Source organism: Vanessa cardui, chromosome 7 (assembly GCF_905220365.1).
Source record: "Vanessa cardui chromosome 7, ilVanCard2.1, whole genome shotgun sequence".
NCBI classification, from domain to species: Eukaryota; Metazoa; Arthropoda; class Insecta; order Lepidoptera; family Nymphalidae; genus Vanessa; species Vanessa cardui.
In genome coordinates, this window is record NC_061129.1 from 13,876,103 (window position 1) to 13,901,396 (window position 25,294).

The 25,294-nt window shown below is 32.1% G+C and overlaps 1 protein-coding gene across 1 annotated transcript in view; it reads right to left on the bottom strand.

Annotated features, from left to right (window-relative positions):
• Nucleotides 1–4,445: 4,445 nt before the first annotated feature.
• The window catches only part of LOC124531413 (transcription factor Sox-21-like), a 48,334-nt gene continuing 27,485 nt past the window's right edge, over nt 4,446–25,294 (bottom strand). Inside the window, exons 4-5 of the mRNA XM_047105999.1 lie at nt 13,806–13,948; nt 4,446–5,536 (exon numbers count right to left, since the gene is read on the bottom strand). Of these exons, the coding sequence (XP_046961955.1) occupies nt 5,096–5,536; nt 13,806–13,948 (584 nt within the window). The 3' untranslated portion in view covers nt 4,446–5,095. The remainder of the gene's footprint in view (nt 5,537–13,805; nt 13,949–25,294) is intronic.

Sequence of the window (25,294 nt, forward strand, 5' to 3'; positions counted from 1 at the left end):
ATAATTACGACAATTTTAGTCATTATTTTTAATTTAGATTCATAAGTTGAGATGCGTGTTGTACCAATAAACAAATTATTTGTTTATTGGTACTACACTCTTATAGAAAAATAATACAATAGATTTTTTATTTTTCTATTTAAGCCGTTTTACATAAATTTACAAACAATAATACACTCCAAAAGTCACCGGGATTTGTCCGAAGTGTTAGGTGAAAATACAGTTCTAGTACAAAATCAAGTAAATACAAAATTTTAACAATCATTTAACTTCAATAATTAAAAATATAGAGGGTAGTTCATAGATTTATTTGTTTTATTTACTATTGTCAAATAACAAAAGTGAAATGTAATTTTTGGACGAAGCAAAAAAATGTTTACATTAGTTATCAAAATTTTATTTAGAGACTTAGATAATATACTAACTGATGGTTGTTTAATGAAACAAAAGTTATATCTGTATTTAATGGTGTATATACATATACAGATATACTTTCAACCAATGATTGTAAAAAAAGCAGTATGAATATTTCATCCGATGCAACGGATCTCACACGAACGGAGAAAGATCACACGTAGGAATTTATGACTTACCTTATTCTTGGGATACGGTTATGTAGATATTGCAGTAGCTTAATAAAGACCATTACTATAATTTAACTTAGAACCACTGTTCTCATTAGAGAACACGCTGTATAGTCTCACCTAACATTACGAGAGGGTACGCTTTGTTTATGTTATTCCACCGTATTTCGCTCATAAAAGACAGCCCAGTTGTTTACTTTCTGCCAAATCACTACCCTAGTGCCAGGCACAATGATACCTATCAGTGCATATTTTATTAAAAAACATAGGGAGTCTTGGAGCCTACTGTATATACATCTGCCAAGGTAAAATAGATGTTAATTGTACACACATAAGGTTCCAACATGCATATGTTTATAAAGGTGCTTTATTATTTTAGCGAGCTTAAAAAGCGGAATGAGTGATAATGACATAATAAATAAATTATTATTTCATAACGTCTATGATCCTAAGTCAACATTTGATTATTTTTTAATGCTCGACGCAAAAATAATATGAAATGCGTTCTGATTCGGTTAGTATCACTGTGTGACAATATTCTATAGAGGCACGGTATGTTTTGATATAAAACTTCAATCAATTAGGAAGTTGGAGGAGATTATTAATTACTTTATTTCCATAGACAATTACGCAAAAACAACTTACTAAATAATAACAAAAAAGGCCTGTAAATTTCCCACTTCTGGGCTAAGGCTTCCTCCCCCTTAGAAGAGAAGGTTTCGGACATATTCCACCAGGTTGTTCCAATGCGGGTTGATGGAATACACACGTGGCAGAATTTCTATTAAATTAGACACATGCAGATTTCCTCACGATGTTTCCGTTCACCCCCGAGCACGAGATGAATTATAAACAAAATTAAGCACTTGAAAATTTCATGGTGCTTGCCTAGGATTGAACCCGCAACCATCGGTTAAGATGCACGCGTTCTAACCACTGGTCCAGTGGTTAGAACGTTAGTTAGTTAACTTACTAAAAACATAAACAAATGTATTTTTAAAGTCTTACAAACGTCCATGTGAATGAATAAATAATTAAATTTCAATTTATCATAACACATAAGGACGTAAGTAGCAAGTATTCCTTCAAAGGATATCAGACAATGATAGAGATTTAATGAGAGATGCTTATCAGCCTTCATTTGGTATAGAAAGGACTTTTTTGAAATTTTAATTTATATGATTTGATCCAAGTTAACACTCTCCTTCGCCGCTAAGCAAAAAACTCCACCTAAGATTGTATCAAAATTGTTATGTACTCGCAATCATCTTCACGTGCTCTTTGTTGCTGGCTATTATATAAAACTAGCGGCCCGCCCCGGCTTCGGACGGGTGCAAATCTGACACTAAATATTCAACACAATTTGATTATTTACGACATCACATTAGAAACATCTAAAATTGACAATGTTTATTTACTATATTCTCCATGTGTTATATGCAAAAACCTTCTTCTCCGCACCAAAATCGTATCAAAATCGGTTGTGTAATTTTAAAGATATAGACATACATAATGACAGACAGATATAGACATACATAATGACAGACAGCGAAAGCGACTTTATTTTATATTATGTAAAGAAGAATGATTGTTTATGTCTGACGCTGACATTTGATTAGTAAAACTTAAAATAACGTTTAATGTTTTCGTATCTTTTGTTATTTTTATTTAAATCATCGATTAAGCGTTTAACTTCTAAAAAATACAACAATATTTACATCAGCTGTAGCTATTACATTGCAAGTTTTACAGTGGATGCAGAGTAGTCATTATTCTAAATTGTTCACCCGACACAGACTCTTGAAGATACGAAACGAAAGCATTATTAATATTATTCTAATTAATCTTTTAGCAATTTATTGCCTTGCACTAAACGAAGTCAATTAGAATATTAAGGTGTTTTTTGTGTTTACTTTGCTAGGATTACAACATAGCTTCCTTGCAAACAACAAACAACAACAACAGCCTGTAAATTCCCACTGCTAGGCTAAAGGCCTCCTCTCCCTTTAAGGAGAAGGTTTGGAACATATTCCACCACGCTGTTCCAATGCGAGTTGGTGGAATACTACACATGTGGCAGAATTTCTATGAAATTTGTCACATGCAGGTTTCCTCGCGATTGCGAAACTAACTATTGAGTATTGATAGTCGAGATGGCCCAGTTGTTAGAACGCGTGCATCTTAACCGATGATTGCGGGTTCAAATCCAGGCAAGCACCGCTGTTTCATGTGCTTAATTTGTCTTTATAATTCATCTCGTGCTCAGCGGTGAAGGAAAACATCGTAAGGAAACCTGCATGTGACAAATTTCTTAGAAATTCTGCCACATGTGCATTCCACCAACCCGCATTGGAACAGCGTGGTGGAATATGTTCCAAACCTTCTCCTCAAAGGGAGAGGAGGCCTTTAGCCCAGCAGTGGGAATTTACAGGCTGTTGTTGTTGTCGTTGAGTATTGATATTTCACGGATGCTTGATTCTACTAGAATTATTTTATTTATGAAATCAATATTGGGAGACTTTCTTTAATTGTGATGGTGTAACACATACTTATCATACATGTTTATATAAAGAGTTTTCTATATATACTACATACATATAGGCAACGTATTCTAGAAATGACTGGTGGCTTATTGACAGTGTTAAGCTAACCTGTTGCAATTCCTTGGTGAAGTTTATCATCAGATTAATCATTAATTAATTCGCCTTCCTAATATAAATAGATAATCAATATAGAAAATGTATTTACTTTATGAAAAATACTTAAACACTTCTTATTGGTTACTTTTTTGCATTTTTGGAACGAGTTTCTCTTTGCTTACTACTGGAAGGTCTAATTACCTAAGGGCAATTTTTTACTGACCGGTTTAATATGAATATAAAATTAGTGGATCTTCCGCGAAAGTTAGCGACATTTATATATTTTCTATTTGTTTTTTAAAATATATCGAAATCCACTTCGAAAAACTCTTGACCAAAATATTTGGTACTAATTGTTTAATTGTAGGCTATTATTACTATTAAAATATTACTGGAATAAATTGTACATAAACGTAATGTAAAAAAATTAAACAAAAGATTGCGATTTTTCAAAGATTTATTTTAATTACGTAATTTTTCAATAATTATATATTCTAAGTCTCATTGTACATATCATATCGCTATACAGAATTAAGTCTATAAATAATTTACATAGAACGATACATCCTAAAGTCACTGGTTAGGTATGTTTTGATATTTCGTATTGAAAATTAACTATTCGTAAAATAAATGAATTTTAAACATTTAACCTCTTTTTTAAAACAGCCAGCTTAAAAATCATTACATTTTACGTTCCAATTTGAAATAAAGTAGTTTTAAATTCAGAATAATTAATTGGTTTAAAAAAGTATACAACAATATTTGAGTCATGATTTATTTCATAATGTGTTAAAAATATTTTAATGGCAACACTGTACTGTCGTCATAAATTGGAATACAGCCAAAAAAAGCATTTTTGCAACTGTCGTAGGTATATTTATCCCAAAATTGGGTAATTTAAAATTATTTTTCTTATAGTATTTATTTCTATATATTTTTAATAACAATGTTTAACAGAATACAAAAAGTATATCAATTAAAGAAACATGGTATTACTTTAAGCTCCTATTTCATTAAAAAAACTTATGGCATCTTATATTAAATGCAACGTTGAACGCCTCTGCGTCATTATTAATCGTAATGGAAAAAATAATTTGTCTATTTTCGATCTACTTATAACGAAACATTAATATAAATTTACTTTACAATATTAATTGTAATCCAAACAAAATATTTCAAAGCGTTTCCGATTACTACAATTTAAAATAAATCAGTCTAAAGATCTTGATATAAGCAGCCTACTGAAAAAAATATCATTTTTTTTTATAATAATTTTAATATTAACAAACATTAGTTCCTATTTTTCTTAAGGCTAGAATATTCGTCTATATACAGTATTTAAATTATAATAATTATATACGTAGTCGTTGTAGCTTGGACTTTTTTTAATTACCAACAATTTTAAGTGCTCATGACTGATCAAAACGTTCGGATACTTGTACAACATATTACAAGAACCGTCAGAATACTTCAACTGTACTATTTAACATAGTTATGTTTTAAATCGTATTTGATGGCATAAACACTTATAATCACTTAAATATATTTTTTATTATATTTACATAAAAATTTACAGTTAAAAGCTTTCATCAATGTTCTAAAATTACAATATTATAATTTAAAACTATAAATGAAATCAAGGAACTTTAGAAATCGTCACATCGTAAACACAAGTGTGTGCGTGTGGTTTTATAAAATTTTGTCGCGAAATAAAAAAAATACTATTAACAATATACGTCATATATGTAACACTTAATTAGATTCTTAAATCAGAAAAAGTGTAGGCTGAATAGCTACTGTCTATTTACAGAAAAAAAAATCTCAAAATCAACATTCGAAATTCGAATTCAAATTTCCGAATTAAACGTCAGGTCAGAATATGACAGTCAACGGTCTCCGAAATTCCGGGCCGCCTTGCGTGCTTTGGGGATACTGACCCGGATATTGGGGCATGAGGAGGCTGGACGAGGTCTGGTAGTAGGGTAGAGATGGGGACGGATTCGACCCTGACGAGGAGCTGCCTTCAGCGCGGTCCTGGGTCTTTTGGGTGTCTGGGGATTCAGCAGGGGACCTCGGGGATAAGCTGGACGCTGAATTAACCGTTGAAGTGAGACCAGCCATGGCGACTGAAGCGTCCGAGTACATCTTACTGATGTCCATCGGGTAGGAGCGTTGTTGTTGCTGGTCCATGTACATGTACGCTTTGGAGAGCGCGGCTGAATCGAGGTATCCCCGCGACGGGTCAGGGTACATGCTGTAGCTCCTGTACTTATCCTCGATTGAATACTTAGACATGTCCATCGTCGAGCCCACCTGTAATCAAAATGATTGGTTAGATAGAATACAACACTAATTGAGTATAAAATTAAATTGACTAAACATAGTTTTTGGTATATTTTCATTAATCAAATAGAATTTGTAAAATGCCACTCATGTATAAATTATTTAATTTAATTATAAACATTTCTAAATCCTTAAGTAAAAAGCACAGAATGTAGATTCTACGAGGTTTCTTACTAGTTTGTCTCAAACTAGCAAGAAACTCAGTAACAAATCATACTGTTTTTCAATAATTAAATTTTTATGCATCTACATCTATCTGAAAACCAACAAATAAGAGCTTTCTGCTTAACACGCCTTATGTATACACTAATATTATAAATACGATCTGTTTGTCTGTTACGGCGAAGATACTGAACTCAATTTGATGAAATGTATTATGACAAGTTTGAACCCTAAGGCAGGATATCCTTTGATTTTCATATCTAAGCCGACGAATTCCTCCTGCGAGAGACGACTATTTTGCAAGAATTAAATTTACTAATTGGCTACGTTTAATCACTGCGAAATTTTACATAAGAAACATACCTTGTCAAAGAAAAACGTATGCCTTTGTAAAGTATTTGTTACTTCAGTCACGTGGTTGTTATAAGCTTATCTTTACGTTTTACATTCTTTGTAAAAATATAATCGATAAGATCGAATAAGTGAAGCGAGATGCCGTAAATCAGAATCAAATGTAAATTCGATCACGCATAGCATCATGTTGATATATAATGCTGCGTTCACGCTTTTGCATTAAAAGGACTAGTAATCTTACTATTAGCTTCGTCGTAAGTAGGTATAGTTACAGACACACGGCTTCAACTACTCTATATTTTACCGTACGCAAAAACGTTTCAATAAAGACCAATATTTTAATAAACTTCATATGATAATATTTTGCATATAATTAGTTATTCCCCACGACTTAATTAGCGTTCGTTTCCATTGGTTTCGTTGTTTAGCCGCGATGAGTTAGTTTATAAACAGGCAAACAGATTTCCAATCACATTTATAATTTGTATTTCACATTTTTTGAGTTCGAATATAAATAAAAAACCGGTTTCAGAAATCTATATTCATATTATAAATGTGAAAGTAACTCTGTCTGTACGTCGCTCTTTCATGACCAAACCGCTGAACCGAATTTGATGAAATTTTGTATGTAGCGAATTTGAACTCTAAGAAGGGACATAGGCTACTTTTTTCCCTGACATATGACAACCAACACTCTAAAACGCAAGCGAAGCCGCTCGCGACTTCTAGTATACTATAAATGTGTAACAACAAAAAAGTCGGAGGCTATATTGATTTGAACTTGACACCATGTCGTCAAACGCGTAGGCGAGCAATATTTTACAAAACAATTATCTCTCTATGTTATAAACATCACAAGTCAAAATATTGACAAATCAGCACCTCTATTGATTTCGTAAGCCGATTATGATATTTGTAATCTATCCACAAATAAATCGAATCACTGAAAATTAAATACACTTTATGACACCGTATTGTCACTTAAAATAGAACCTTAAGCTGTTGTGATGTGAATGAGAATCGTATGATATATAAATGGACATGAAAACAGCGTATTGTGCTTCAAACGGGCAGACACACAAATCTAACGTAACAAAGCGTTCGTATAATACTTCGGAGTTTTAAATTTTTTAATGAAGTGAGTCGTACACAATATTGTGAGGAAAATATGCTTTGTGGGATACACACGGATTCCACCGCTTGGTAGCTCTTTGTATCATTTAAGTTACTTTTTAATTTAGTCGGATTTAAATTTAAGATTCTACTTGTATATATTAATAAAGTCAACTAAAATAAAATATTATCGAGTCAACGAATATAACAAGGTTAATCTAAGGCTTAATAGTTTTATGATTTATCATAAATGTACTGATTACCACGATCCTACTAATATTATAAACGCGAAAGTTTGTGGGGAAACATGTATATTTGTAACCCTTTCACAAAAAAGCTACTGATACTAATGAAATTTTGCAGTAATATAGGATATAACATCAAGACAACACAGGCTAAAATTTATAATGATTTTAGGTTATTTGGTCATAATATATATAAAGCCGCTAATAGATGTTACATCTATTATCATTAAATATCATAATGGATGGTTTTAAAGAAAACAAATAAGATATATTTTTTTAAATAAACGTTCGTATAAATTGATGTTCTCTATTGATATGAAAGTTATTTATTCTCGTATAATTCCATGCAGTTCTCCGATGCGAGCGCTCGTGTGTCGTTAAGGCATAACGTACGCCGGCGGGCTCGAGCACGCTAAATCAGGATTAGCCGGACACCGCGACATCAAGCTTCGGGTTTACGGCCCTCGCCCTCACTTCGCCTGTATTTTATTACACTTGTAAGAGTTCTTCCAATAACTATGTTTTGTAAATAGTCTATGATATATTGATGTGTATGGTGTAAATAATTTTTAAATTTATTTATGAATTATATAAAACCTCTTTAGTTCTTTATATGTATGGTGAAAATACTTTTTTTTATGATTAGGACTTAAGAATTCGGTGTTAAAGAGACTCGTCTATAGTAATTTATGAGTCGGTATATCTTATTTGTCATGTTGGTACTACGTCAATAATTATTCATTGGCGTATTACCCAAATCAACAATTTATTTATCGATACCAAATATATTGGTATTGATTTCAGTTTATTATGAAACGTCATTTGTACATTATGTTTGATATAATTTATTTTTTCATTAATTAACAAAACCGATTTTTTTGAAAATGGAACGTCTGAAGTATAAGCGTATCATTTAAGTTACGTATAAGACATCGTGTAGGTTTTTTTATTAGATTTACGAATTTTTTTTTACATTTTACCGGTATATTAACCGTGAAAGCTCAATAAAGCAAACTATATAAATCATCGATCAAGATAATAAAATACGAAAATCACAATGGTTCGTTAAAACGCTTCCATACCTGCCCGCGAAAATGCACTATCACCATTTTTAATATCGGACGAAGACGACGCAGACAACAGACAATACGTGCGCTGGTTTCGATTTACTTACGCCAACTTATTTATAAACATTATTTTTTGTTTCATATTATAACAAGCTTTCACTTCTGTCATTCATAGATCTTTAATAAAAAATAACACGTATTTTTATTACATTTTTTACAGTACTAGTTATTTCGACGTATTAACAATAATACAATTTAAATATATTCATAATTCAGTGTTTCTCTCTGAAGTAGGGTAAGAATAATTGTATTTATATGAGCCGATATAGCCCAGTGGCGAACAGTGTAGAACGCGTGCATCTTAACCGATGATCATGATGATTCATGTGCTTAATCTGTGTTTATAATTCCTTTCGTGCTCGGCAGTGAAGGAAAACATCGTGAGGAAATCTCTAATTTCAAAGAAATTATGCTACATGTGTATTCTACCAACCCGCATTGGAACAGCGTGGTGGAATACGTTCCGAACCTTCTCTTCAAAGGGAGAGGAGGCTTTGACCCAGCAGTGGGAAATTTATAGGCTGTTGTTGTTATTGTTGTTGTTGTATTGATATTATTAAATGTCAACTTAATTTTTTTCAGAGATATATCCATGCTGCATGTATGTTTATGTATCGTTTTTGTCTTGTCTATAGTCTGCGCCGCCCAAATAGTCCACATGTTGATACCACGCGTTGAATGGTAGCTGATTATATTGTTTTCAAGCGAGTTTGGGGTTCGATTCGACACGTTAATCGAAAAAATGCGTTTCACTACAGCCGGGAGTCTATTAAGGTAGCACAATGATCCTGATGGATCGGTCATCTATTACGGAGGTGATAATGTATAGATCGCTGGACTATTAGCTAGGTAGGGAACTGTTACTGGTATATATAGCCTTTGTACGACTGAAGTTTTGTAGAAAATTATGTTTCCAATTTTTTTATACTAATTAACTTATACTGCTATACTATAATATTATAAATGTGAAAGTAAATATGTCTGTCTGTCTGTCGCTTCTTTCACGACGAAAGCAATGAACCGAATTTGATGAAATTCGATATATAGCAAATTTAAACTCCAAGGAAGGAAATTTAATACTTTTTTGTCAAACACTTGAAAAACGACTCTCTAATACGCGAGTGAAGCCGCGGGCTACAACTAGTTTAAAATACTATAAAATACTTCAATCAGGTAAGGTTATAATAATTAATACATTGTAATTATACAATATAAATTGAATTTAAAGTTATACTGTTTCGTAAAGTAGAAAGTAACGACAAGAGTCATCAAGTACTAACTAATTTTTTATAAAGGCAACTTAATACTAGTTTTTATACCAAACTGCGAAATACTTTTTACTTAAAATTACATTACTTTGACTAGAAAATCCTTTCATCAGAGCTCTTTGGACACGTTAACCCCAAAGAGCAAAACGACACAGCTAAATATATCTCATTATTTTAACAAAATTGTATCAAGACATAAAATACCACGAAGTACTTATAAAACCCCATATAACATTCAATCAGTATTGGTACAAAATCAACCCTATAAAACGTAATCGATTAAATCTCTATTTGACACACAAACTTGAGCAATTAAGCTCCCCTATCCTCCCTTCCCTGGACCTCCTCGATCTTCCCCTGACGTTTAATCTGCAGTTGACATTGATGCGTTAAATACTAGGTTGCAACCTATCGTGAATAAGCGTCTCCTTTAAATCAACTTACATGTAATTTTTATGGAAAAGCAACGGAGAGAATGAATATGAAATATTATTCGTACAGATATTCATTTCGACTAGAAGTGAAAATGTCTTTTCACAAAGAATAAACCAATAACTATACGACCTTTTAATAATAAGCTAATAATAAATAATAACAAAAAGTTATAACGGCATATATTCCACGGCGCAGACATAGTATTTCCAAAGCAACCAAAATTTGCGTCAAGCAGTTAACCTAAGCCTCTGTATCAGACGATCGCGAGCCCTTTTTTTTAATGTACGAGTATAACGCTACAAGATATTTATGTATTAGGCAGTAATACATATGTTTTATAATATAGTCAGGTGCACAGAACAATATGCCACCTAATGATAACTAAATATACATTGTCAAATATTAACCATTTCTTACATCGCCAAAGCGTCACCGCTTTTGGGCAGCTAAGATATTATGCTTGCATGTTTTATATTTGTGCTTGTTTAACTTGCAAACCAGGACCCAACAATATTAAGTAATACGGGTAAAAATGCATAAAACTCTATCCAAAAAGTACAGCGTTTTTGTTAAATAAAAAATTTTAATCACTCTTTTGAAATAATACCTACTATACTATTAACGAATATTTATCAAATTTATTTTTTGTATCTCCCTCATTCTATCAACGCGCTTCAAAAGAGAAAACCAAATATTAATACAAAATTTAATATAATAAAAGAAACTTTCAATTAATATATAAAGTATTTTTTAACAAATGAAATAAAAATAACGTTAAACATAGATAGAGAACGCCCGTACCAGTATTTTAAAATTTCTCATTTATATAATTATTTTATCATAGCAATAAATGCCTTATAAAATAATTTCTTTTTTGTTTTAAATAAACATTTCTTTATAGGACTTAAACTCTTTAATCTATTTCTACCGTTTTATTCTAATCAGCCATTTCGTGGAATAGAAACCTGCTCGGTACCGGAAGCGACATCCTTCTTATGGGATATATTATCTTATAATACAGCGAATATAATAAACGAAATCACTTAATATTTCGACAACTGTTCGAACAGGTATCTATCTTGATTCATATCCTTAATACAACTTCATCTCGTCCGTGTTATTGGATAGGGTGACAATGATTCTAAATAAAAGATTAAACTACTACTATTAACGATACAGGTTGTCTAACTAACTTAATAATAATAAGATATATTAAGAATTTACTATGCTAGATACAAAGTTTATATTGATATCTTAGAAATGGTTCCGAGATGTGATTTATTGTTTAAAGCAATCGAAGTATGACATATGTGCAATCTTCTTTAATTAAAATATTGTACACAATTAATTATTAATCTAAGTTATAGAAGTAATTAAATTATAAAAAAACCAATACGCCTCATGTCTCATGGTGTCCCTATGGAACGAATGGTAATCTCACCGTACCAACCCCCACTCACCATTGTTTACGGTCGGGAGCGGTGAGTCGTCACAAAATAATTAGCGGGGGATGGTACCCTTGCTTCGGATTACATCGCGTTTGGTGTGAAGCCGCTTTACAATATGGGGGATAGTGCGACTTAATTACTTTGATAGTATCTCCAAGTATATATGAATTGATATGTCAATAGTAACACTATATGTTGGTATAAAATAATCTTACGTTTGTGCAGATTTTCGTTTCAAGATTACTATCTATATTAATCGTGGACCTGGGTTCGATTCTCGGCCGAGTCGATGTAGAAAATTCATTAGTTTTCTATGCTGTCTTAGGTCTGTTTGTGGTAACGTCGTTACTTCTGATTTTCCACAACACAAGTGCTGTAGCTACTATCATTTGGATCAGAGTAATGTATGTGATGTTGTCTCATCTTTACATTTATTTGTATTATATTAATAATTTCGTGCAAGAATACGATAGACCCGAACGAAACTATCCACATTTAAAGATCGTTGAGAATATTGATTTAAGACTTACAACATATATCCACTAATTCGTATAAGTAATCGAGATATTTCGATAATGAAACTATGAATTCAATGACATGACAGTTAAGCCGCCATGTTTGACGTTTACGGCTGCGTTCAGAAATTTTGTACCTGTGTATATCTATTATTCAATAATCGCTACTATAAGAGCATAATCTTGTATATTATATAATGTAACGTGGAGGCTACATCTTTGTTTCCAAATGAGCAGACGTTTTATTTAGGGCTGGACTGACAAATTGCTAATTAAATATACATAAAACTTATACCGTTGGAATGTCAAATAGGTCACAGATTTTATCAAATTCGGTTCAGTGATTTGGCCGCAAAAGAGCAACAAACATACAGTCATAATTAATCTCGCTCTTATAATATTAGTACACATATACTTAGTTACTCTTGTAGTGTTTGACGTTAGCCCTGGATTATATACATTAAAACGTTAAATTGAATTTTAAAGCGTTCTAAAATAAATATACAATTTCTTTTTATTAAATCCGTGCTAAACTTTTATGGCTTGTAAAATGAAATTACTTAGAAAATGTTGATACAGAGAAGAGTTTTGTAAGTTAACTTCATACTTGTAAATTATTTTATTGTAATTATCATGTTTATTTTCACATATAACTTTATGGATTAATGTTAAAATTATTTTTATAATTATTCAAAAGTTTCCAATGAACCAACTTATCCCAATTAATTTGTTATTAATATGCTAAGTATAATGAGCTACAAATGTTGTTATTTATTAAAATAACCCTTATTCATATCCATATACAATAATATACTGAAATCAAGTAAGCTAGCGTGGCGCTACTAACAAATACTCATAAGGAAATCCCCTAACTTTTTCTACTTAATTTAGACGAAGGTTCGAGATTTGCCGCCTAAAATTAAATTAAATAATTAAGCTACCGCCTTCGTAAACTTTTTTACAGCATATGGGCACATTACGAATCAGTTTTCACGCTTCGGTTCGGTAGGCGTATCGAATTCGTTTTTTTTTTACAACATCGAAATTCGCTAATGCAAAGAGTAAACTCATTGCCGCTTCATTACACGCGTGTTATTTTTTAAGCCGGCGCTTATTTCAAAATTGGAACGTATTAGATCACATGTTTTTAACGGTTTCATAATTTTTGAATTTCGACGTCTTATTAAAAGGGATGTTCGATTTTTTTGCGTACAAATTGAATTTGATTACCTGTTTTAACGGTCAATTTCGAATTTTGAAAATTATTTGTCTGTTTATGTTTCGAGGTTATTAGGATGATGATGAGGATTTCTTTACGCATATTACACGGTTATTGCAACGCCGTCTTTTAATTTCATATTTATTATATGTTATAAAGTTGTTGTGATATTATGTTAAATTCTTAATGTTCATTTCAGAACATAAACAACATTTGTAATTTTATGAAGAGATATCTAAATCTATATATTTTTAACGACACCAATTGAACTTGAATAAGCTATATTCGGATTATAACAAAAATGCATAACAATATATTACATATATAAATAATATAACTAGTGTAACATTTACCTGAGCATTTGGTGTGAGTGCCGCCGATATGGCATTCTGTTGTGCAGCTGCAGCGGCGGCGGCTGCCATGCTGGCTCCGAGCGGGCCGTATGCTGCGCCGTAGTAGCCGCCCATCGCTTGTGTCATACCACCACCGGCCATTCCTGGGGAAACACAATATACTGCAAACCTTATACATTTTTACAAATTAAGTACATGTATAGTGATATACTGCATCATTCGCAGTGTATTATAAATGTGTAGCACAAAGTATAGTGCAATATGTGTGTGCATACTAAGATACACTCTATTCCATCACTGTTCTAGTCTGATCGCTGATGAAACGGAAATCAAATGCGAATTGTAATCAGGAAGTATTCATAGTCATGACAAACAGCTTTAAGTGTAACGTGTTAGTAATGCTGACTTCCAAAATCGGATCCAACCAAAATCCAGTAACATTTGAATGGAAAAATCAGGTGTTTGTGTATAATAACTAACATACTGCTGTACTATTCTAATATATATACATCTTATTACGTAACACAATGTAATCTTTTAAAATCATAAAGGAAGCCTCTGTATTAATCAATATATGAAAACTACACGATTACAGAATAGGTAGCATAGGACCGGATGAAGACTTGCAATAAAATTCTTGGGGCCTTCCCCCCGTTAAGTAGATATATATATGAGTTGCGATCGAACCAAACCAAATTTCAATAACGGGTTTATTAAGTTTCAAGTTTCAGTAATAAAGTAATGTAGATACAATTGTTTAACTTTATAAAAATAAAGAAATAAGAAAAGACATGAATCTCACAAATATATATAATGTATTAAATAACAGACATATGTATTCTTATTTTCTAATTAAATAAACGACAAGAAATGAAATCGTTATTTATAAAAAATATGTGTGAACTAAAACGATACCTAATCAAGACAGAATATTTAAAAAAAAAATAAACAAAATAAGATGAGAAGAGATATTCTATTGGTCTGCCTGTCTTTTTGTTTCTTACGCTTCCACAGCCAAAGCACTTAATTGACTTTAATGAAATGAGATAAGAAGCAAGCTTGAACCCCTGAAACCTAACTACTGATGACCAACCCCTAAAACGTGAAAAAGCCTTGATTGACACTTATCTACAAATCTTCTGCATGATACTCTTAATCTATTTCATCTGTACACTCGTCCCCTCATTCTTCAACCCGGGATTATTATTATACATATATACATACTTTAAACTGACATTGTTTGCTAAATTACATAACCAAATAAAATTATTTGCGTCAGAAAGGTTTCACCAAAACGCTACACCAAAAATTGCATTCAAATTAGACTTAAAATTTTACTCTCATTGATTCCATAAATATTAATAAGAGTAAAAGATATCTAACACAATTACCAACTGAAAGATAACCGGCCATATTTCATCCCGTAACGGAACTAACCCCAAACTAAGGCGCATTTAATAAACACCTCTAAGGAACTGACCGTCAGTTAATAGCACTCGAGGGCCGTCGGATTATTCATGGCACAATGAAATAATTAATTGGTGCTCAAATCGGAGTTCCCTGCCCGCCATTATGAATGTGCCGAGCCGGACTCAATAGACCTCTGTCCATTACGGAGGCCACTTGCACACTGGCTGAGGTGTTAAGTTGAATACATAGTCTGAACCTATTCAACTATTTTGAATAATGAATTCGATATTACAGATACATAATTACGCTACATTGTTCGAAGAAATATTGTATTCGAATTTTAAAAATAATGACGTTTAATTAATATAGGTACCTACCTAATAAATACAGGTATTATACTTTTATTGGAAAGGTAGAACTTAGTGCAAGCCCATCATATAATCTAACGCCAAGTAGCTATACTATAGTATGCTTACTGTTCTTGTATTCCGATTTGAAGAATTAGTGTGTCAGTGTAACTAAAGGCACCAGGAACATAACATCTTAGTTCCTAAGTTTGGTGGCGCATTAGCGACGCAACACGCAAGGAATCGTTAATATTTTTTCAAGTGCTAACTTGGGTGATGGTGATCGTTTAAAATCAGATGGTCTATATTTACGTCCACCTAACTAAATACATTAAAAACAAAAAAGGTCTTATATTATTATGGCGTCTGTTTGTAAAAGGAACATACATATATTTTAAGAAAGTAAATACAATTTACATAAAAATGATGAGGGTAAACTGATAAAAGGAAACCGAAGGACGAACGTTTGCTTTATTATTACTTTTTTAAATTAGTATCATCACAGATAATATCTAATATCAATTTAAAAAATATGTAATGTTATTCACACAATACAGGTGAGTAAAAAAAAGTAACGAATTTCACTACAAAATACTTTACAGTTAATTTAAATGTGATCCGGAAATCGTTCAAAAAATAATTTAATAGTTTGATTAATTGCGATCCACAGCATCCATTCCATATTGATTATAAATTGATAGACGCAATTTACGATGAATGTAATTCAATTAAATATGTAGTCGTCATATAACGTTTTGAAAATTTGAATTATTAATGTATAACGCGTTAACATAATCTGTGACAGCAATCGCGATGTCGTTACGTAATCGAACACTCGATGTCTTCCCGCGCAAAAGATTCCAATTTTAAATAAAAAAAAATATATGAGACACCCTCATTGTAGTGACGTCAATCGGACCTACAACATATTATAAAGCGCACAAATCTTATTCGAAAGCTTTATAATACGACAGGAGCTGTATTGTAACGGAATTGAGTTCAAAATCGCTTAGCAGTTCTATTGTGGACTTGTGGGAATAGCGTGGCTCTGGAAGGGCCGATGGAGATTTTTTTTTTATTATATTTATAATTAAATTCGTTGTCATCTCTCGCCGTATTCTGATGTCTTCGTCTGGTATTGGCGTGAATAACGATGAATTTTCTCCCCGGACTTTTTCAAGAGTTTTATTAATTTTCAACACACGCTCGACTCGGTGTTTTTTTTTTAAATATTTTTTAAGAATGACAGCACCATATCCTAAATAATGAAACCTCGTTTGGTGAGTGTAGATAGATGTCAATGGAAATCTGTTGAGGGATCATTATTGAAGCTTTTATATTATATTATTGATTGAGCGATTTGGAAAACCATAAATTTACACACGAACAAGAGGATGTACCCCATAAAAATATAATTTGCTCTTCGCCCTTTAATTTACCGTTAAGTACCTAAAGTTACTTATAAAGAATTGTAGAATGACTTTTAAAATACATATATTGAAGGCTAGAGGCGGCACCTTTTATTTAATATTGGAAGGCAGTTGGACCAATGGCCTAATAACTAATTGATAATAAGTAGTAACCAAAGCCTATAAATATCGGTGGTTTGTAAATTGTAATCATTTATATAGTGCCAATGAACTAAGAAGTAATATATTATACACACTATGATATACTGGTTAATTCACCAATCACAGCAAGAATTATTACTATTAGAGAGATTAATAAACGATAAATTGTAAGTTCGGAAGTTTATGTTAATCTGATAACAGTACATTTCAAGGAATGAAAATTACTGAAAGGTATCAAATGTCGAATTTCAAAAATCGAACGTAAACAAACCCTTCGGAAATCTTGAAAGTATAAACTGTAATTTCATCCGTCGTCCACCCTAAGTCACATACAATGCGTCCATTTTCGCCGGCGCCCATTCAAGTCCATAATGACCTTCCACAAAATATATTAATACGTGGATATAGCCAGGTATTGTGCATACAAGATCGATTCAGAAAGGTCCGACACGGAGAAAGGGATTTTCGTTCAGCCCTCGTTTTGTATATTTCAATGTGTTAAATTTCACGGAAAACTAGTCATTCTTTTGCCTTCAGATGTTTCCATATGGTGATTTGGCGTTACTTTAACGCTAAAAGCGTTTCGTGTACGTTTTTTGTCCGGATATCATACAAAAAATATCCTTAAGGTTTTGCGCATCGTTTATTATTTGTAATAGGAAAAGTAGCTTACTTTATTGTAAGGATATATGCATGTCTTGCGTTCTTATTCCAAGGCTTTATTGTTGGCATCGGGAATTATGTAATTTATAAATTACTAGCTGTGTCCACGATATTGTACTAAGTTACTCAAATGGTGGTCAAAATCGGTCTAGCCGTTCCAAAGATTAGACAGAACAAACTAACTAAAAAAGACAAAAATAGTATAAAATGTTATTTTGGTATACATATGTACCGTGAATACATTCATATGCATTGAGTAAAAAAAGGGCTATTTTAATATTACAAACCGACACTCTAATTTTATTTTATGTATAGATTAGTCCTTGAAAGGAAGCACTATGAGAAATAATACACACAAGACGTGAAACGGGTAGAGATTTTTGTAACCGTTATCATCAACACAGATATTACCTATATAGGCTATTTAAACAACCTTAATCAAAATAGGGAAAACGGTAAAACTCAGTAGGAAACCCATGTCCCTTTGAAGAAACTTTTTCAACTTCACATAGAACTTTCGAAAATAAAAAAAATACCGTTTACAAAATCACAAAGCTATTAGAGGTAATAAGTTGAAAGACGTACAATAATTACACAGGTAAGTTAAGTCTAGCGTTAATCAAAGCCAAAGGTAAGGTAATCTTAAAAAAGGCCACGAAAACACCGATCGAACGAAACTGACTTAAACTTTTCGCCGAGCACTCTCCCGGGCCCTTTACAAAGTCGGAACACAAACTTGCCATCGTTCTTGGCGAAGTCTGAAGCGTTTAATTAAAATCCTTTGATGTAGCATTTTTGCGGCATCGTCTATAGTAAATAACCCTTTATTGAGCGAATTAATTGACTTTTTGTTGCGTTCGCTATTTTCGGCACGGTAATGGGAGTGACCCGAGCCGATACGGCTTCATTGATTACATTGTTAAAATTGATGCAGTTTGTATAAATAAACCATTTATATAGTTAAAGTTATCGTTAGCTATATTGTTTATAATCATAATAGCTTAACATAAGTTTCAAGAGCATTTGCGTGATTATTTTGTCTCGTTATTTTACCGGTCTCCTTATTTAGTTTCGATTTGAAGTTGTTATCCAAAATTAGAACGACAACAAGTATTCTACGAAGTGACGAGGCGTTATTTATGCTACATCATAGATACACCCTACTTGTATACACGGTCCGAATTAACAAACTGTGGTTAAATTGATCGATTAGCCTCAGTTTCGCAAATCACCTGGCTCAAGTTTTAAATGGTCGCCGACCCTTCGTTTTTTTTGACGCAAAGTGCTAATTATATCTGATCTTTGTTAAAATAAAAGAACCTTATTACCTATATAATAGTGTCACTACGTTATCAAAAACCACACGATTTATTTGTCATTTATTTATAATTCAACGCTTTATTTATTTTCTAAAGATACTTATTGAATTTTTACTTGGTGATAGGGCATTGCAAGACAGATTGAGTAAATTGTACTCAGACTGCCTTGACTTGATTCTGAGTGGGTACCATCAGATATTCTATAGCTAAGCTGTAATATTTAATATTTTTGTATTCCGGTCTGGAAGCTGAGCCAATATAACTAGAGACACAAGAAATATCAGTTCCCAAGGTTGGTAACATTGTTGATATCAAAAATTGTTATAATTTTCTACGGCGGTAATGTCACTAATTAAAATCTGGTGGGCCATTTCATAGTTCGCCAACTGAGGCAAAAATAATAAAAATAAGTTTGTGTTACATTTTTAGATAACGCTTGTGTATCTACAGACTCTATGAGAACCGCGGTGGTGATCAGGTCGATAATTTGAAGTAAACCGAACTAAATATAACATTAGAAAGAACATCGTTTAAGTAGTCTAAAGCATTTTAAGTCATCGTTTCATAAGATAAATTAAATTAAAATGCCACTAGCGGATTAGCATATGGATTATAACAAGTTTTTAAGAGTCCCAACTAAAAATTATTAAACCAACCCAAACTATAAATAAAATTAGTTAATAGATTTTATTACCAATTACCGTAAGAAGATAATAAACGAATGTATTGTTGGATTATATTTATAGTTTGATTTGATATCATACTGTGTAGTTACATACACACATATATATATATATAATTTTCAAAGATTTATAAAGACCTCTTTTTCAATGCAATTATAATATTCAGTATAATATTTTCTATTTATCAATATTATGATGACACAGAAATATAAAAGTACAGCAAGTCATTTCCCGAACCAACAAATCGAGCGTCCACACTCTCGTGGGCCTTGCGCTCGACTGTCATGTAAATGACGTCACGTGACCGGAAGCAGTTCGGCGCAGGGGTGGGGCTTCCGGCAGCGCACGCGATTGGTCACTTCCGTTCAGTAACAAACTACTGGTATAATATGCTAATCGTGATGCAGCGATTTATTGGATTATGTCCATGTATTAAGAACGATAACAACAACTGATACAAAAACAATATTTGAGCGTATTTTCCTACTTTATTATCGAAAGAACCTTCACATAAGTTTATACGGTGATTTATTTTCATTTACATGACGCAATAGAGTATCAAGATTTTTTTTACAAGTAGCGATTACAAAATTAATACAATTTAACATTGCCTTGTAACAACTTTTATATATATATCTCTTTCTTCAATTCCTAAAATCGACACTACCGCTACCTTTATATCAATAAGAAAGAGGGGAATTTCAGTTGGGTAGCTATAGCTGTAAAGTATTATGAAGTGAGTATGAAGCATTTAAATCGAGTAATGAGATATTAGACGAAGAAATTAATGATATATGAATTTATTAAGATTAAATATAGACAAGTCGGATTCTTAGCAGAAAATACAAGTTATATCTTGAAAATAATTGTAATGTTTCCAATACTCGTGAACAAAATAACCCAATGGAAACGGTTATTTTATATTATAGTGTTCAGTGAAGATGGTTGTTTGGATTATGTAAGTAGTTTTTTTACGGTACGAAAGGTGACTTTTAGATGTCTTGTATTTATTGCGTATGACACGCGAACTGGAAATAACAATTGTAAGTTCGACATTTCACTAAATGCGTGTTTTATTATACGCATAATTTTACCCGAAATAAATTGACCTGAAATATTGGTCGATTATTTAAAATAGTGTTTTTTTTTCAATAAATAATTCTCTCGTGAATTGGTCTCCTTTTAAGTTTTATAAAAAGTTTTTTTTACAACGTAATTTATACTAAAATTAATCGGTGTTAAAAACGCTATGTGACATTACACTAATAATGACAATAATATTCTCCTAGTTTTCCTTAGAAAGACAAATTCATACACAAAGGAGATCATACGTACTAGATACAATAAGATTGAAGGTAGTGAAGAAGGATGTGAGAAATTATACATGTATATAATGATTAAAACTAAAATTTTGAGGGATATGAGAAAGTTCGATATGAACGATCATGTGACGAATATTAGAGAAGAGTAGAAGAATAGAAGAACATGCTGACCCCCCCCCCCCCTTCCAAAACATTGGGACAAGGGAGAAAAAGAAGCGCAATTAAAAGTAATAAATTATTTTTATAATGTCACGATTAAGAATGTAAAACGTTGGCAATATTAAAAAACTGTATTTTTTGTAATGTTTTCGCTTTTAAAGGTTATTTTATTTAAAAAGACGTATAAAAATCCATTATGATATCGACAAATATTTACAAAGTTGTAAATTACTTGTTACGTTATTACTGCAATAATATATTATAATAATATATGTATGTTTTACTTTAATTCAAGAAACAATTGTTATAATACGAAAGGCGATTACAAAAAATCGTTATTTTTATGACTATTAAACATAAAAATATTTTCGTTATACATAAGAATTGTTAAAATTAAAGTCATATTTATACTTATAACAAAATACGTTTCTAATTATTATATTCATTTAGAACTATTAATATATTAAGCAGCGCCACAACTAATATTCATATGTAATTAATAAATTATTATTTTCAACCTTGCATCCTGCAGATATTCAATCAAGATTTCTCTCTTTCTAACCCAATTGAATAACATACAAAAGAAAGAGATACAAGATTGTTGTTGATCATTTCTCATTTACTCATTTCAGTTGTGATCTTACGTATTTTTCACAGTAGCAGTCCACTGCTTCGGGTACGTTATTTTTGGTTAAAAAAAAACACATAAATAAAACATTGATTTATTGACGCGATATACTAGTCCTGCCACTTTATGAACTGCGAGGTACTTAATGACAATACTTAATTTGTAACCTTTGTGTGCTTAAATAAGAGCATGATTGAATAACTAATTAGAAACAAAACTTAGGGGGTACATATTGAAATACATAGCATTGAATGTACTATATCAAGTACTGGCTGCGGAACAACTGATAAGGAATAACTACGTAGCTACTATGTATATATGAGCAGAATAGCCTTTCGTGTCATTAATGTTTTTTTTGTAAATTTCATAACTCAACATGTTATAATAAGTAAGTATGTCGTATGTTAACCCAATTATGTGGTATGTCACAATACATGGCTGTGTGTTCAGTTGTTCCTACTTGTGGAAATAATAACATAATTCTAGTACGGAGCCGTCTCATGCGCGGTGAGCTGTGAATAGAAGATTATTTTATAATCATTTTGAATAAGTTACATTAAAAGTATTATATATAATCTTAATAATTTGGCTTCGTTTGATTGCAATGATTCTAGGTATTTTGAAAAATATGTTGATATAAAAATAGTATCTTATATTGTTGTGCAATTTTTTTAAATCATATTTAAAAAAAATCTAGTTGGACTTTTTCCTTAAAGCATTAAAAATTGACTGAAAGAAAACGTAAAGTCCACGAAACTAATTGCGTCATTTTAATATAATTTAATATTTTACATAGATTTACATTTTTTTTAAGTATGAAATCATAAAAATATTTTAATACATGCGTTTAATTATAAATAAAATAAATAATATATCAATGGCAACCCTAATCGAGTAGTCGAAACAAACAAAATTTTTCGTACGTGAAAATGTTTAATCATCTGTGTAAACTTGTACAAGTTAGCTCGGAATACAATCACGGGGACAATAACTATTGTAATATTTGACCAAACCTTGTAGGTAATTAGCATAATTATTAAATTCTTTACTTTATATATTTAGACCTCGAGCTTCGTCGTTGTAACATTTACAACGCAATCAAGGAGAGTTATGTTTGTAGGTTATTTGACATTGAAAGGTGGGTTGGTAATTGGACCAACCGATAAGTGGGCACTTTAATATATTAACCATCCCTTCGTCAAAGCGTCACCAATGTTGGAAACCAACACATTGTTGGCGTAGTAGCACTGGCTTACTCGCTATTGCAACCGAAACAAAAATGCTAAGTTTTGCTGTTTGGCGACAGGATTTAGTGAGTAGGTGGTAACTTACCACAACTTATACAGACGTTTTGTACAAACAATACCCACGTTTGCATTCGGTACTATGAATGGATGTTAGCCCAGTTTAAATGATGTTGATTAATGTGATCCATATATCTTTAATATATTATTATTGTTATAGTCAATATCGTATAAACCTTAGGTACATATACGATTCGGTCTATGGTTTCGAGTAAAATTTCGTATCATTGTATCTTGTAGAATGGCTTTGCTGATGTTAAGACTTGGTGTATCTAATATTTGTGGAGCGCTGGAAGTTGATTATTAGTTTAAACATAATTTTTACTAAAGTTTTTGGGGAAAGATTTGTCTTAAAGTGGGAACTGTATTAGAGATTTGAAAAAGTCATAACATTAAATGGTAAGCTCACATTATACTGTACCTATTTTTCTAGTAACTGGACGGTAAGTTCTGAAGTACTGGTATTTAAAACTGAGGTTAGGCTGATAAAGAATTATCGAGTTCTGATTTGTCAAAAAAATCTCAATAACATAGCGTAGTATGAAAGTTGGAAGTGAGTGAACGCTCGTAACTCGGGAAACACGTGAATTTGTCACATCAACTTTTCATATTTATAAAAATATAAATATAAATATGAGACAACATCAAATACATTACTCTGATCTCAATGTAAGTAGCTAAGCACTTGTGTTATGGAAATCAGAAGTAACGACGGTACCACAAACATACCAGACCCAAGACAACATAGAAAACTAATGGTAATCTACATCGACTCCGCCGGGAATCGAACCCGGGACCTCAGAGTGGCGTACCCGTGAAAACCGGTGTACTTACACACCATTCGACCATGGAGGTCTTCAGCCTACCCCCCCGGATTAGGACTATACAGTACACCTGTGTTTGTTCTCGTTTGTACTATAATTAAAATTATTCGTTACTCGGACGAAGTCAGGACGGGTTGCTAGTAATAAAAATCTTTGCCGTTTAACCAAAATAGGATCATTAGTCTAAATTAATGTCACGAACGTTACCCCCGATTGGCAGTAGGCGGAGACGTTAAGTGTGTCGCAACCCTGTTTGCGGGCACGTGACCGCCGCGTGTTAAGCCCTTTAGTAGACCTCTCGACGACCTCTTATATTTGAACTTATAGATTTTTAACAGACTATTGTTTTTTTTTTATATAAATACAATGTACATTAAAATGTATATTTTTTCTTTTAATTTGGTTATTAACAATTAATGCTGGGTCTATTTTTCGAAATTATCAAATCTATGTACCTACATATATAAAAATACCCATCAAAAGCAATTGTAGGGGAAGGTTGCTATCATTGGACCGGCTCTTTCATTGGACCACCTAATTCTTTCAAAAACTATGCGTATTACGACCAGTTCAATACCATGCTAGGCAGCAGTACCGCACCCGTTGCCCACCCGCCAAACTTCATTGCGTTTGCGACGTGTCGCTCGTAGTAATGCTTACACCTGTGCCTGTGGCGACCATGATATAAAAACCGAGCCATCAACAAACTGATGTAAATAGCATTGTATTTATTTATGTTTGATGATTGTAATAGATCAATCAGGATAGCAAATTTATCTGCTTTTACAGAGATGATGAAGTTTTTTACCTTATTTTACATATTTTTAAATACCCGCATTCGTTCTGTGGACATACCTAGTTGCCATCAATGGACCACTATGGTGACGCCATTATTGGACCGCTCCAATCAAAGAAACTCATCGAATTACTTATTTTCACTTAATAGAATTCTAAGAAATGTTTTTGTGTGTATGTATTTTCCGTATGAAAATTTGTGTGAAATTCAATATGATTTTTTTTCTATGAAAGTCCCTACTCGAAATTAAAGTCATAATGACTGGTAAAAGTTGTTGATCTCGTGTAAATTTCCTAAACAGATATTTATAATATTCGTTTACAAAGAAAAAAATATATGTGATTATTATAAAAAAGTAATTCTTATTTTGTGTTTCACTTGAGTCACCTTCATTGGACCGTTAATACAAATGTTTCTAAGTCCAATGATGGCAACTTAGTGGTCCATTCAAGGTGACGGTGGT